This window comes from Anser anser (genome assembly GCF_964211835.1).
Source record: "Anser anser genome assembly, contig: HAP1_SCAFFOLD_32, whole genome shotgun sequence".
Lineage (NCBI taxonomy): Eukaryota > Metazoa > Chordata > Aves > Anseriformes > Anatidae > Anser > Anser anser.
The window spans coordinates 2,742,175-2,757,160 of record NW_028154148.1 but is presented as its reverse complement, the minus strand read 5'-3'; the positions used below and the strand labels follow the sequence as shown (position 1 = coordinate 2,757,160).

Below are 14,986 nucleotides of genomic sequence, written 5' to 3'. Positions count from 1 at the left end.
AGCACCCCACTGGGACTGGCCCCGGACTCTGTGCATCGCTGGAAGAGACTGCTTCAGGAGAGGAGAGATATTTCAGGGACCCAAAAGGGTATGGGTGGGCTTTTGGCACAGCTGCCTTGGATGCGGAGGACATGATGCTGTTGTCTGCCTTGCCTTGGTCTCTCACAGGACCCTTCTGTTGTGGGGTTGATGAGGGCTGAAGGACAGCTGGTGCCAATCACTGCCACAGCCGTGCACCTCAGTCAGTAGAGCACCAACCGAGTCCGCCGACAGAGGATTGTCGTGGCCTGAAGGAAGTCATGCGGTGCTGAGTGCTGCCATGCCGGACACGGTAGAGCTTCCATGCAAATTGGGATCAAAGTCACCCAAGCGTTTTGCCACAACTGATATCGCTAATGCAATTTTCTCCATGTATTTGCCAGCAGATGGAAGGCCACAGCTTGCTTTCAACCTGGCATCGACTGCCCCAGGGCAGGAAACTCAGCCCTACCATTTGCCATGGACTGATCCAGAGTGCCCTGGAAGAGGAGGAAGCTCCTGAACACCTACAGTACATCGATGGCATCGTTGTGTGGGGTGACAGAGCAGAGGAAGTGTTTGAGAAAGGGAAGAAAATACTCCAAATTCCTCTGACAGCTGATTTTGCACTAAAAGAACTGAAGGTGAAGGGACGTGCACAAGAGATCCTGCTGCAGGCTGGCCAGGGTCCGGGGGACCAATGCTCAGGGACGGGTTGAGCATCGGTGAGGGGCTTCTCAGGAATTGCGTGGTGCATCACTTGCTTTCTAAATATTATTGTTTTTGTTATTATTGTTATTATTACTATTTTAACTTTCTGTTCTGTCTTTTCAAATTTTAATTCAAATTAAAATTCCTTATTGTCTGGGCCTTTGTGCTTAGTGAAACAAATACATTTTGTCTACACATCAGTGTCACCTTCACAGTGCCTTTGTCTCCTTGTCCTCTCTGCCTCCAATGCTCTGCTCTAACGAGCTCCAAGGGAGGCTGTGTCAGTGCTGGCCCTCAGGGGGACACTGCAGGAAATTTGCCTCTGACTTGGACTTGTTGAGAGATGGCTTCAATTGTCTCTCAGTGCCTGAGGTTCGTGGGCTCCTGAGCAGAGCCCCCCGAGGGGGGATTCCAATGCCTTGGGCTGGGCGTCTGGTGCTGAGCTGGGCCGGGCTCGTGGGACAGAGAGAGCTCGTGGCAAGAGGGCCCTGGTGCAGAGAGACAGCTGTGCCCAGGAGCAGCTCCTGTGCACAGCGCAGCAGGGCTGGGGGCTCTGACCGCAGGCACCCAGGCAGAAAGGGATTCCAGGCAGCCTGCAGGGTGCGGGCAGAGGAGAGCTGAGTGCAGGAGAAACCTTCACAGCCCTGCACACGGTAAGTCTCTGGCTGCTGGACAGTGCAGGGGAGGTTCCTGGAAGGGGCTGCCAGGATGTCCGGGACGTCTCTGCCTGGCCAGGAGCTACCAGGATGTCTCTCGTGGCTTGTGTGATACGGAGGAGGAGGTGCTGCAGGGCAACCTTGGGCAGAGGAAGGGGAGGGCAGGGGCTGCCTGCAAAGAGAAGGCACTGTCTGCAGTCCATGCCTGCATTTTCCTGCTCTAATTCTTGGGCAGGCGCTCTGTTAACAGAGTTGTAGGGATTACACAGATGATGGAGTTTCCTACGTCTTTTAACCGAGACCTAAACATGTTAGTGGGGAACCTGAGAATATCCCTTCCCTTCTCCCTGCTTACAGACTGCACCAGGGCTTTTCTGAGCTGGCCTTTAGGACCTGCAGACAGGGAGATGTCCCCAGAGCTGTCCCCATCCCCAGGAGGTGTCTGCAGGTCAGAGCTGGGCAAACAGCGGGTGGGATGGGGTCTGTGAGCATGGACGGGAGGAGACGTGGGGACAGAGAAAGAGCTGGTGGCAGGGACAGCTGCAGGCAGCAGGGACATGGGCAGGCGGTGGGAGGGAGCTGCTCCCTCCCTGCCATCCCCTGCAGTGCAGGCACCTTCCTTGCAGCAGCCCCTGGTCTCCTCTTCCCCTCACAGCTTCTGTCATGGCATGTATAATCTGGGGGGCTGAGAATATGGGGTGTGTGAACCCTAAATCTCTGTGGAAGTAGACACATTTGCTGCAGGCCCCCTCCACCTTCCTCCACGGAAGCAGGCACAGAATCACAGAATCATAGGATATCCCGAGTTGGAAGGGACCCACAAGTATCATCGAGTCCAGCTCCTGGCTCCACAGAGGTCTTACCCCCAAATTCCTACCATACGACAAGGAGCACATTCCCAACGCTTCTTGCACTCCAGAGCTCTTTTCCCTCTGCTGGCTGTGCCGGGCAGATGGCACAGGGGTGTGAGGACAGGCTCTACCTCACCGACACCGCAGCCTCGGCACCGCGTTGGGTCCGCCCTGCCTGCCCATGCCTGCTTCTCTCCCTTGCCCAGCGTGGCAGCTGCTGGTGCCTGATTCTGACAGGGAGTGCTGTGCACGGAGGGTGAGGCAGGAGGAGATGCTCCCTGCTCTCTCCGGCCAGACACGCACGATCCACCTGCTGCTTTTGTCTCCTAGATATTGGACAGGGAAGACGCACACGGAGTCACACAGCCAAACACCCCTCACTCGACCAAGGGAGCCCCTTCCCAGGAACCTGCCCTCTTGGGACCTCCAATGGAGCAGAGCAGGCTCATTGGGAGCTGCTGGGCAGAGGCAGCTGCAGTGTACAGGACACTCAGCAAGCACAGAGCAGGGCTCCAGACAGGGAGAGAGACAGAGGTCCTCTTGGAAACAGGGAATGTAAGGCTTCATTTGGGAATTAGCTGAATCTTGCTCACAGACTTTACTCATAACACTGTCTCTCTATTTTTTTCTTTTTTTTTTTTTTTTTTTTCTCATTTGGCTGTGTCCATGACCAAAGACAGGAAATGCCCAACAGCAGCTCTGCGAGCGAGTTCCTCCTGCTGGCATTCGCAGACACGCGGGAGCTGCAGCTCCTGCACTTTGGGCTCTTCCTGGGCATCTACCTGGCTGCCCTCCTGGGCAACGGCCTCATCCTCACCGCCGTAGCCTGCGACCACCGCCTCCACACCCCCATGTACTTCTTCCTCCTCAACCTCGCCCTCCTCGACCTGGGCTGCATCTCCACCACCCTCCCCAAAGCCATGGCCAATTCCCTCTGGGACACCAGGGCCATCTCCTATCAGGGATGTGCAGCTCAAGTCTTTCTGTTCACTGTCTCTGCTGGAGCAGAGTTTTCCCTTCTCACCGTCATGGCCTATGACCGCTACGTTGCCATCTGCAAGCCCCTGCACTACGGGAGCCTCGTGGGCAGCAGAGCTTGTGCCCAGATGGCAGCAGCTGCCTGGGGCAGTGGCTTTCTCCATGCTGTCCTGCACACGGCCACTACATTTTCCCTGCCCCTCTGCCAAGGCAATGCTGTGGACCAGTTCTTCTGTGAAATCCCCCAGATCCTCAAGCTCTCCTGCTCCATTTCTTATCTCAGGGAATTTGGACCTCTTGTGGTTATTGGCGCGTTAGCCTTTGGGTGTTTTCTTTTCATTGTGGTGTCCTATGTGCAGATCTTCAGGGCTGTGCTGAGGATGCCCTCTGAGCAGGGCCGGCACAAAGCCTTTTCCACGTGCCTCCCTCACCTGGCCGTGGTCTCCCTGTTTGTCAGTGCCATTATGTTTGTCTACCTGAAACTCCCTTCCAAATCATTCCCATCCCTGGATCTGGTGTTGTCATTTCTGTACTCGGTGGTGCCTCCAGCAGTGAACCCCCTTATCTACAGTGTGAGGAACCAGGAGCTCAAGGATGCCCTGAGGAAACTTTTTTGATACATGCTTCTCCAACACTGATAAGGGACCAATTATCTTAAGAGGACAACAAGGACACTCAGAAAGTATTATGACAATATTTTGTTGTTCTTTGTGTTCAGTATGGTTTTCTCACAAGTGTTATGATATTATTTTTATTTAAATATTTTTATTCTTATGCTCTCATCTTTGATTATTCTATTTAAGTTGATCCAGTCCTCTCATGTATCTATAGAACTGGGCATCTTGTGTACATAAAGACAATAAAGAAGCCATGAGAAATTCAGTGGTCTCAGGTCCCCTCTCTTCCCATCTCCTGTGCAGCTGGGGGAGCAGCCCCAGCATGCAGAAGGGGCTCAGGGCCCAGAGCCCAGCTGCCACAGGGAGGAGCGGCCCCGCTGGCCCTCGGGGCTGCCCCTCACTGCCCGCTGGGCTCTGCCTCTCTGCTGCCTTCGGGTCGGGGCTGCTGCTTCCTGGAGCGATGGCCATGGCCAGCAGCAGGGCCTCAGTGATAGTCCTGTTGTCTCTACAGAGACCTCTCTGTCACATTTCTGCACACCTCTTCACAAACCTGGTGTCAGGAATACACCCAAGGGGCTGCTCCATTGACAGGTCTCTTGCTTTTCTGGGCTTCACCATTAATCAGAGTCCCAGAGTGACCAGTGTGGGACCAAGGACTGGACTGGGAGCTCCCTTCTTGGTTGCACATAGCCCAGCAAACAGTAACTGGCCTTTGACATATCTGCATGGGACTGTCATAGTGGTGCTGGGGCTGATGGCAAATAACATTCTGGAGTGGAGTACAGAACTGTCAGGATATGTCAGTTGATATCCAAGGACAGTTTGCGAGTCTGGGTTGGCAGCGGTTCCTCAACTAATGAATCACAGAATCACAGGATCACAGAATCATCTAGGTTGGAAGCGACCTCCAAGATCACCTAGTCCAACCTCTTACGTAACACTAACAAGTCCTTCACTAAACCATATCACTAAGAACAACATCTAAACGTCTTTTAAAGACCTCCAGGGATGGTGACTCAACCACTTCCCTGGGCAGTCCATTCCAATGCCTAACAAACTTTTCGGTAAAGAAGTTCTTCCTAATATCTCTCCCTGGACAGACTGGAGAGCTGAGCAATCACCAACCACATGAAGTTTAACAAGGGCAAGTGCTGGGTCCTACACCTGGGATGGGTCAACCCTGGCTATACGTACAGACTGAGCGATGAGACGCTGGGGAGCAGCCCCGCAGAGAGGGATCTGGTGGTTGTGGTTGACAGCAAGTTGAATGAGCCAGCAGTGTGCCCTGGCAGCCAGGAGGGCCAGCCGTATCCTGGGGTGCATCAAACACGGCATTGCTAGTCGGTCGAGGGAGGTGATTGTCCCGCTCTACTCTGCGCTGGTGCGGCCTCACCTCAAGTACTGTGTGCAGTTCTGGGCACCACAGTACAAGAAGGACATTAAACTGTTGGAGAGTGTCCAGAGGAGGGTGACGAAGATGGTGAAGAGCCTAGAGGGGAAGACATATGAGGAGCAGCTGAGGTCACTGGGCCTATTCAGCCTGGAGAAGAGGAGGCTGAGGGGAGACCTCATCGCAGTCTACAACTTCCTCACGAGGGGGAGTGGAGAGGCAGGTGACCTATTCTCCATTATCACCAGTGACAGGACCTGCGGGAATGGTGTCAAGCTGAGGCAGGGGAAGTTTAGGCTGGACAAAAGGAAGAGGTTCTTCACCGAAAGGGTGGTCGCCCACTGGAACAGGCTCCCCAGTGAAGTAGTCACTGCACCAAGCCTATCTGAATTTAAGAAGCGATTGGACTGTGCACTTAGTCACATGGTCTAAACTTTTGGGCAGACCTGTGTGGTGCCAGAAGCTGGACTTGGTGATCCTTAAGGGTCCCTTCCAACTCAGGATATTCTATGATTCTATGATTCTATAATATCCAACCTAAACCTCCCCTGGTGCAACTTTAGCCCATCCCCCCTTCCTATCACCAGACACATGGGAGAATAGACCAACCCCTACCTCTCTACAGCCTCCTTTAAGGTACCTATAGAGAGCGATAAGGTCGCCCCTGAGCCTCCTCTTCTCCAGGCTGAACAACCCTAGCTCCCTCAGCCACTCCTCGTAAGACTTCTTCGCCAGACCCCTGAGTGAACCGTCTGTGGTTTAATTTGGTAGAGAAAGGTAAAGGAAAAGGTGAAAATGAGGAGCCCATGAGTTAAAGAGGGCTCTGCAATTCCAGAAGGGTTTAGAGGAGCCAGCTGGCAAAGGCACATGAAAGTCCAGTGTAGTTAAGGACAACCTCTCTGAAACCCCAAAATTGCGACCTAGTGTAGCACTCGCCTGCCCTTTATGCCATTAGAGAAACCCCATGGTCCTGCGAAAGCACTGCCCTGTGCTGCTGAGCCATAAGGGGAGATGGAAAGGGGCTAAGCAGTAGAGATCCCCACTGAGTTCAGTCTGCTGCCCACCCTGAGCAGAATGGGCAGAGCGGAGATCCCTGGATGACCAAGGAAACCAAAACCCCTGGCTCTGCAGAGCAGCACCACCAGCTCTATGCCCACCATCTCCTGAGCCATGGCTGGCAGCAGCACGGGGGCTGCTGGGGAGGCCCAGAGCCGCCTTTGTGCCAGCAGCTGCGGTGCCTTGCGAGGGGCTGGGGCTGTGCTGGCCGTGCCCAGAGCCCTGCAGCAGGCTGCGGTGGGCACTGGCCTGGGTCCAGGCCAGGCTGGGCTGCTGGGCTGGGGAGAGGTCCGGGAGGTGGGGAGAGGTGGGCAGGGGCTGGGCTGGGCTGGGCAGTGCCCGGCAGAGGGCACCAGCAGCGTCAGGGAGCGGTGGCAGCATGCAGGGGAGGGCTCCCAGCAGGGCTTGGTGCTGCAGAGCCAGGGCTGGGGAAGGGAGCCCAGAGCTGCAGGGGCAGGGGACACGAGGCCACTCGGGGCCCTTGCTGGCCTGGGCAGAGCAGGAAGGGGGCCCAGGGCATTCGTCCCCTCACCGCAGTCTGCCAGGACCTGCACGGCGCTCACGGAGTGTCCAGGGCCAGGCTCTGCCCCGTGGTGCGCAGGGAGAGGGCAAAACCTCTCTGAAGAAGAGGCTGAAACTGAAAAAGGTCCCTCCGCTGCCCCGTGGGGTGACAGGGCCAGGGTGGGACAGCTGACCTTTATTTGAGGTAGTTCTTGTGTAATTTGCATTGGTGATGTCACAAAAAGACAGCTCCTTCAGCAGTGATGTACATCCTTCTTCATGTTAGGACACAACTCAACGTCCTTCACTCTGCTTTATCTCACAGATGAACTGGATTAGGTCTCCTTGATTACTCTGAGGCACAGTGCAGTGCTTTTTGCCTTCTGCTACTCCAGCACAATATGTGTGACTTTCCCTTACTCTGTGCATTGACTTGACGGGTCATTTCACATTTTTCACTTTCATATCCCTAGTTGGACGGGGACCATTTCCAAAGTGGGGCAAGCTGATGGGTTCTGCCTCAGCCATTTGAAGCGTGCTATACTTGAGTTTTTCAGCCTGAGTTTCCTAAAGATGACCCAGGAAGCTTAATGGGTGTTCAAGTGTCTCGTAGGAATAAGGGAAAGTATCATGGTTTTCCAATGGTCATTTCAAATCTAGGTCAATCCCAGGAACCCACTGAACTAGGGTGTTGTCTTTGAAGGGGTTTCCTGTGCTGGGCTGGGCTGCAGTTACAGGGACAAAGACCACTGCTGGCAGCAGAGGTGCCCTGGGAACTCCACCTGGCTCCACCTGATTTTCCCAAAGGGCTTCGGTCTCCTGCAGGTCTTTTCTGACATCTGCTGGTCCAGGGAAGTGCCACAAACACAACGGGGCATTAGGAGGTTTTCCCTGGTTATGGTTATGGTCAGACAGCAAAGCTCTGCCTCAATACCCTGTAATTTTTTTTTTACTTAATTAATAATGCGACTACTCATTACCTCAAATGATTCAATCCCTTCCGTAAAAAGTCTCAAGTGAAGTGGAATTTCTATAACGAAGAAATGCTAATTTCCATGATCTATATTCAGCACTGGAGAAGAAATACTGATGTTCACCTGTACTTGCACTGTCATCGCTTTGTCTGTCATGGTGTACTCCCTCATTTTACAGGTACAAAACCTGACTTGATTACACAGACCCTGCTGAATGTCCCCTTTCCAGCTGCCTGTCTGGACCTATGCACTTCCCATGGTTCTCCTGCTTTGCCCTCCCCTTACTCTTGGATCATTCAGACCGCTCTCACCAACCCAGTTGCTGCTTTGAGTTTCAGTGAGTGCCAGCTCGCCCATCTCTCAGCAGTCTGTCTGACGGTTTCCTTAGCAAGAAACTCATCATTTATCATTGAATCAGTATGATATGGATTAATATTAACACCACGATTTTAAATTTCCTATTAATCAGTGTAAAATAGGTCATGTACAGTTATCCTTTTGGGAAGGTAAACATCACTGGAGGCAAAAAAATGAGGAACTTGGACGTTGTTTTATTTTTTATTTTTATTTTTTTTTGAAAATTGCAGCATGATTTCCTGTTGTTTGTTTTTACATAGGAAAAACCCTGCTCTTCCTACGTAAGCAGGGCTTCAAAGGAGTAACCCTAGACCAATATCTATAGGAAAATGATGCTCCAAACAGAAATGCAACAAAATTCCGCCTTTAAAATGAGGAAAGATTTCTATTAGATGCTCTTTGAAATCTTCCTCCTTAACTACACCTTGAAAGCTCTGCAATTAGCTGCACAAGTCTTGAAGACGTGAAGAAAACTGTGGGAGAGATATGGCTGCTTAGGCCTTTCTCTCTTTTAATGAGTTCCATGGTGTATTTTGGTGCTGAGTCAGTGAAACTTGGGTACTGAGAGGAGAATGATGTAACCGCTTGAGAAGGTAAAGTCAGGAGGAAAAGTTGAAGTGACTTGGAGTATTAATGGGCCCCACTGAGGGCTGTTACTAACAAAGCCTCCCCAGGGACTTGTTAGGGCACATAATTGGAGGCCATGATTGCAGACAGGCAAAGCGCTGTGCTGAGAAAAGTCTTGGTTGGTTTTGGTGAAGCAGAAGGGCCAAGGCCTGACCCCAGCCCCTGGGAGGGGAGATCCTGCACCCCCCCGTCTGGCTCAGGGCTCTTCTTGGGGTCTGTATGATGTGGTGGGCAGTGTGATGCCACGAGAAGAACTTCATTAGGACACCTCCCCACCCCTGCACAGGGTATCAAGGAAGCAGTGAGGCCCCATTGCAATGACTATATCTTGTCTCCTCAGAAGCTCTAGCCAAAGGGACAAAAACGTCAGGGCTGTTGGGGCCTTCCATTCCTGCCAGCACCCTCTGCCTTCTCCTCTGCAGGCTTTCCTATGCTGTCCCACACTTTGCCCTATTTCCTAGAAGTCTGCAGACACCCATCTCTGTCCACCGCCTTGCTCTCATCCAGGACTTTCCATCACTTTCCCCATGTCTCATCAACCCTCATCAGCTGTTCCCTGATGAACAAAAAGCGTGGGTCTGATCATAGACACTCTTTGGGTGACCTCTTTCACCACAGCACGAGCCTTTGAGGGACATTTCTTCCTCTTCATGGCCAGTGCCACACTTCCAAGGTGCACCTTGTGGCAGTTTTTTCTCTCCTGCTCTTTCCAACTACCAAAGAAAGCTCCATCAGGGTGGAAACCACTCCTGAAGTAGGCATCCCAACCCATCTGGTTCCTTGCGGCCTGTCAGCCAAGCAGACAGAAGTTACCTCACCAACACCTCCCAAGGCCTGGGCCTGCTGCTGGCCTTGCAGCTTCTTGGCTAGACACAGCCAAGCCTTGTGCCTCCTGCTGTCCAGTCGTGGACTCAAGCAGAAGGGACAGGACAAGCCCTGTGCGGGCCTTCTTTCTGTCTGGGTCGTCCTGGGGATGGAGGCAGAGGGGATCCCACAGGCAGCATGCCAAGCAGGGGCCTTCTGCTGGCCTAGCAGGGCCACTGGCAGATGGCAGCCCCAAAGTGCACATCCCAGGGAGAAGCCAAGGCTGACCTCCCACCTCCAGACACAAGGGACCTCACAGGCCCTTTGCGTGACACGTTCCTGCTGCTGCCCTATCAGCTGCAGAGACAGAAGTGACCTCCCAGTCACTGCCCCAGTCCCATTCCTCCTGCTGGGGCAGGAGATCCTGAGGCACAGCTGAGCTCATCAGAACATTCCCACCCATCTCCTCCTTGTGGCCCACAAGCTGATCAGATCCATGGCCCCTCACATCCATCTCTGAATGCCATGGGACTGCACGGCAACCTCATTGTTCCTGCCTTGCTCCAAGGGAACAAGAACCTAAAGTTAAGGGCTAGGAGAGGGTTTGAAGTTGAGGAGGTTAATGCACAGGAACGAGGGTCTGGATATTAGTTATTCACGTATGACATTAGGGAGTATGGCGAACCTTTCCGGGTGAGAGCTTAAGGAAATATTGAGTGAGAGGGTTTGGTGTTGTGATTGGGGTGTCAGGTCTGTGGTTAGGGTATGTGTAAGCTCTTTGCTTTAGTGTTTTGTTTAGGTCTGCAAGAAGACTTGGGTTAAATAGAGCATTTTAATGCTTGTGTTAAAGGCAGGGATCAGGGTGAGCAAGAGAGTAAAGGTAAGGGAAAGATGTTATGGACTTATTTTGGCTCAAGGGATATTGTGGTCAAAAATTAGAGCAGTGGATTCCTGTCAGGGTGTGGAGTGGCATTTCGATTTAGCTATTAATGTTACAGGTTAAAATAAGGTAAGGGCCTCACATGACTGCTTTAAGTCTGCGTTATGGTGGGATCAATATTACCTGAGCATTCTTACCTCTCCAAAATCATTAGCTTCTGCTGGCCAAGCTCCTCTTCCCTCCCCCAGATCAAACATCTCTCCTGGCCAGGCTTCTCCTGACTTCCCCATATCAGTCATCTTCTTAGGGGCAACTTTCTGATGGCTTTCATGAACTCAGAGTATCTGTCTCACCTCTGTTGGCTACTCTGCTCCTGAGAAAGAAGCAGCTCCTAAGCCAGCACGGAGAAGGACACAAAGGCTGTAGGAGCACCCTGTACAATGTGCCCAGCACCTCTGCACCACCCTGAAATTGTGCTTCCTGCCTCCAGCTTTTGGATCTAGAATGGCTCCTATGGACCCAGGGTAACTTCTCCCAGGCCCTCATGCATGCTTCAGTTTGCCCCTGGCATCTTGGAGGCAGTGGCCACTTCTTTGTAGAGACCTGAAAGCAGTCCTGAAGGATGACTTTAGGCAAAAACCAAAACTTCTGACATGACGACCCCTGTCCAAGACCTCTTCCTCTACGGGGCCTACCCAATACTTAGGAAGAGAGGATCTCACAAACTGTGTGCAAAGCAGGTGCCTTTTGCTGGCCTATCATGGACCCTGGAAGATGTGAGCCTAAAGGCACTGATCCCAGCCAGGAGCCAAGGGGGGACCTGTCAGCTGCTTCAGAAAGAGCTCAACTCACAATCCGCTTTAGAGACATTGACTTAATAAAAGATTAGGAATTTCTGAGGCAACACTTACCTCATAATACCACACCTATAAAACACCCCCTTTTTGGCCCAGGACCTGCCCAGGTAGAATTGATCTGGTTGTGACCTTTCAAGCCCGTGGCACTGCTGCTGGGCTCCCAGACCTTCTGATGCATGGGAGCCAGTTCCGTGCCGGTCCTGGGAGGTGCTAGGGCAGGAGGGACCTTGCAGGCAATGTTCCAGCCCCGTGCCTGTTGGCGGTCTCTCAGCTTCTTGCACACAGCAAACATCACACTCACATCCAGAAGCCATGTGCCTGAAGCTGGCCTAGAAGATACTCAGGGGAAGTGCCCTCCCAGCCCCAGCCCCAGCCCCAGCCCCAGCTGGCGGTGCTGCTCTGCAGAGCGAGGGGGCTGTGGTGCCCGGGGCACGGGGGCACTCTGCAGGGCCGTGCTGGGCAGGCTGGGAGGCAGACCCAGCTCATGGGGTCACTGCTGTTGGCCCAGGGCTGCAAGGAATCGCTCGCCAGACTCCTTTGCTGGGGCTGCTGCGTGCCCTGGGGCTGCAGAGCTCTCCTCTGCCTGCTCACACCAGATTGAGCACTTGAGCTGTGGTCAGTCCACATGGGACAGGCTCACGCTCTGCAGGCTCCATTCACTGCTGTCTCCCAGGCTCACGCTGCCCCTGCAAATATCCCCAAATGCTTTGCACACACTACTCTTGCCTGCAGGTCCCGCGTAGCTCGCCAACCTTCCCCTCTTCCCCTGCAGTAGTGGCATCTCACTGGAGGAGGTTTGTGCATCCCCCTTAGCACATGGTCCCCTCAGATTTGACTTTTCCTTTACCAGACTGTTCTTTGGATGGTCACTCATTTTATGAAGTTTTCTATTCACTACCCACTGAGCTCCTTGTCCCTGGAGATCCCCTGACATCTCCTGGCAGCTCCAGATTCCTCTCCAGGCTGGCATCGGCCATCAGCCCCACTGCAGGGGATGCACAGTCCCGTGCTGATAAGTCCAAGACCAGTTGTTGTCTGCTTGGGGAAGTGCCACCACAAACTGAGTGCTTGGTCCATCACTTTGTTCCTTCAGAGACCGCCCTGGGACTTTCAGCCTGTGTCCTTCGCTCCATGAAGAAGCCCAGGAAACAGAAGAGCAGGGAGCAACCCCTTGGCTCTATTCCTGATAGCACATTTGGAAGAGGTGCCCAGGCTTCTGGGTTTGCCCTGAGCAGCCCCTTTTGTTACTGTGGTGCTAGCAAGGAGGCCAGCTGTGAGCCAGGGCTGCACAGTGCCTGCTGCTGCCTGCAGGGACAGGGATGTCACTGCAGAGACAACAGGACTGTCACCAAGGTACATGAGACCTCAAGACTAACACAGATACAAGAGCACAAGAAAACAATGTGGAACCAAAAAGAGAGCAGCAGTGAAAAAGCCACGTCCTGCTGCTGGCCATGGCCATGGCTCCAGGGAAGCAGCAGCCCCGACCCGAAGGCAGCAGAGAGGCAGAGCCCAGCGGGCAGTGAGGGGCAGCCGCGAGGGCCAGCGGGGCTGCTCCTCCCTGTGGCAGCTGGGCTCTGGGCCCTGAGCCCCTCCTGCGTGCTGGGGCTGCTCCCCCAGCTCCACAAAAGATGGGAAGGGATGGAAGCTGAGACCAATGCATTTCTGCTCGACTCTTTTTTGTCTTTAGCTAAATGGGAAGCCCACTTCCATAAGTGCATGAGATACTTGGTTCAAAACTAAAATACAATGATAAACACCTAGGATAGTAAGTAGATCATTACTGAATGAAAATCACAAGGTTCAGAAAATAGTATAAAAGTGAAGTAAGACTGTTCCAAAATATTAAGAAAAAAGAAAAAAAAATAGTGTCCTGTTAGGACTTTGCGCCGATTATTAATGATGAAGAAATGTATCCAAAGAGTTGCCTCAATGCATCCTTGAGCTCCTTGTTTCTCATGCTGTAGATGAGGGGGTTCATGGCAGCAGGAACCACCAAGTACAGAACTGCCACAACCAGGTCCAGGGATGGGGAGGAGATGGAGGGGGGCTTCAGGTACGCAAATATGCCAGTACTGATAAATAGGGAGACCACGGCCAGGTGAGGGAGGCACGTGGAAAAGGCTTTGTGCCGGCCCTGCTTAGAGGGGATCTTCAGGACGGCCCTAAAAATCTGCGCATAGGACAGCACAATGAAAACAAAGCAACCAAATGCTAAACACACAGTAACTACAATAAGCCCAACCTCCCTGAGAAATGACACTGAGCAGGAGAGCTTGAGGATTTGAGGAACCTCACAGAAGAACTGATCAAGATCATTACCTTGGCAGAGGGGCAGGGAAAATGTATTAGCTGTGTGCAGGACAGCATTGAGAAAGCCACTGCCCCAGGCAGCTGCTGCCATCTGGGCACAAGCTCTGCTGCCCACGAGGCTCCCGTAGTGCAGGGGCTTGCAGATGGCAACGCAGCGGTCGTAGGCCATGACCGTGAGAACATAAAATTCTGCTGCAGTCAAGAAGACAAACAGAAAGACCTGTGCAGCACACCCTTGATAGGAGATGGCCCTGGTGTCCCAGAGGGCATTGGCCATGGCTTTGGGGAGAGTGGTGGAGAGGCAGCCCAGGTCTAGGAGGGCGAGGTTGAGGAGGAAGAAGTACATGGGGGTGTGGAGGCGGTGGTCGCAGGCTACGGCGGTGAGGATGAGGCCGTTGCCCAGGAGGGCAGCCAGGTAGATGCCCAGGAAGAGCCCGAAGTGCAGGAGCTGCAGCTCCCACGTGTCTGCGAATGCCAGCAGGAGGAACTCGCTCACAGAGCTGCTGTTGGGCATTTCCTGCCCTTCATCAAGGGCACTGCAAAGAAGAAAAAATACTGACTGTTAGGGGAATTTTCCCTGAGCAATACTCGTTTCTTTTCTCATTAAAGCTTTCACATTGTCTTTCTTTCAGGGTTACCTTTGTGTCTCTCCCTGGTTGTAGCCCTGCTTTGTGCTTGCTCAGTGTCCTGTACTGAGCAGCCACCTCTGCCCATCAGCCCCCAGTGCGCCACCTCTGCTCGACTGCGGTGGTAAATGTTGTTGCTGTGGCGGCACACCTCAGCCAGAGGTCACATCCAGGAGGGCTGCTCTGTCCATCCCCTGGTGCGCAGCTGCTGGCTGCTTGCAGCACTCAGGTGTGGCATGGCTGCACTCAGAGGTTGTGCTAAAAAATTACATCTCCTTGTCTGCAGGTCCTAAAGAACAGCACAGAAAAACCCTGGTACAGTCTGTAAGTAGAGAGAAGGGAGGGGATATTCTGAGGTTCGTCACTAACCTGCTTAGGTCTCAGTTCAATGCAGTGGAAGCTCAGTCACCTGTGCAAATCCAACCACTCAACACACAGCCTGCCCCAGAATCAGAGCAGGAAAAACAGACAGAGACTGCAGAAAGTGCCTTCTCTTTGCAGGCAGCCCCTGCCCTGCCCTTCCTCTGCCCAAGGCTGCCCTGCAGCAATTTCTCCTTCACACTGCACAAGCCATGAGAGACATCCTGGCAGCTCCTGGCCAGGCAGAGATGTCCCGGACCCAGGAGCCCCTTCCAGGAACCTCCCCTGCACTGTCCTGCAGGGAGAGACTTACCATGGGCAGGGCTGTGAATGTTTCTCCAGCACTGAGCGCTCCTCTGCTCACACCCTCCAGGCTGCCTGGAATCCCTTTCTGCCTGGGTGTCTGCGGT

At 53.2% G+C, this 14,986-nt stretch overlaps 2 protein-coding genes across 2 annotated transcripts; one reads left to right on the top strand and one right to left on the bottom strand.

Annotated features, from left to right (window-relative positions):
• The first annotated feature begins 423 nt into the window (after nucleotides 1-423).
• Nucleotides 424-5,010, top strand: LOC310890563 (olfactory receptor 14J1-like). Its single transcript, XM_083852886.1, has one exon. The coding sequence runs from the start codon at nucleotides 2,920-2,922 to the stop codon at nucleotides 3,829-3,831; it is 912 nt and encodes a 303-aa protein (XP_083709012.1). The 5' UTR covers nucleotides 424-2,919; the 3' UTR covers nucleotides 3,832-5,010.
• Nucleotides 5,011-12,386: 7,376 nt separating this feature from the next.
• LOC310890598 (olfactory receptor 14C36-like) lies at nucleotides 12,387-14,770 on the bottom strand. The gene has a single exon (XM_083852914.1). The coding sequence runs from the start codon at nucleotides 14,102-14,104 to the stop codon at nucleotides 13,154-13,156; it is 951 nt and encodes a 316-aa protein (XP_083709040.1). The 5' UTR covers nucleotides 14,105-14,770; the 3' UTR covers nucleotides 12,387-13,153.
• Nucleotides 14,771-14,986: the final 216 nt, after the last annotated feature.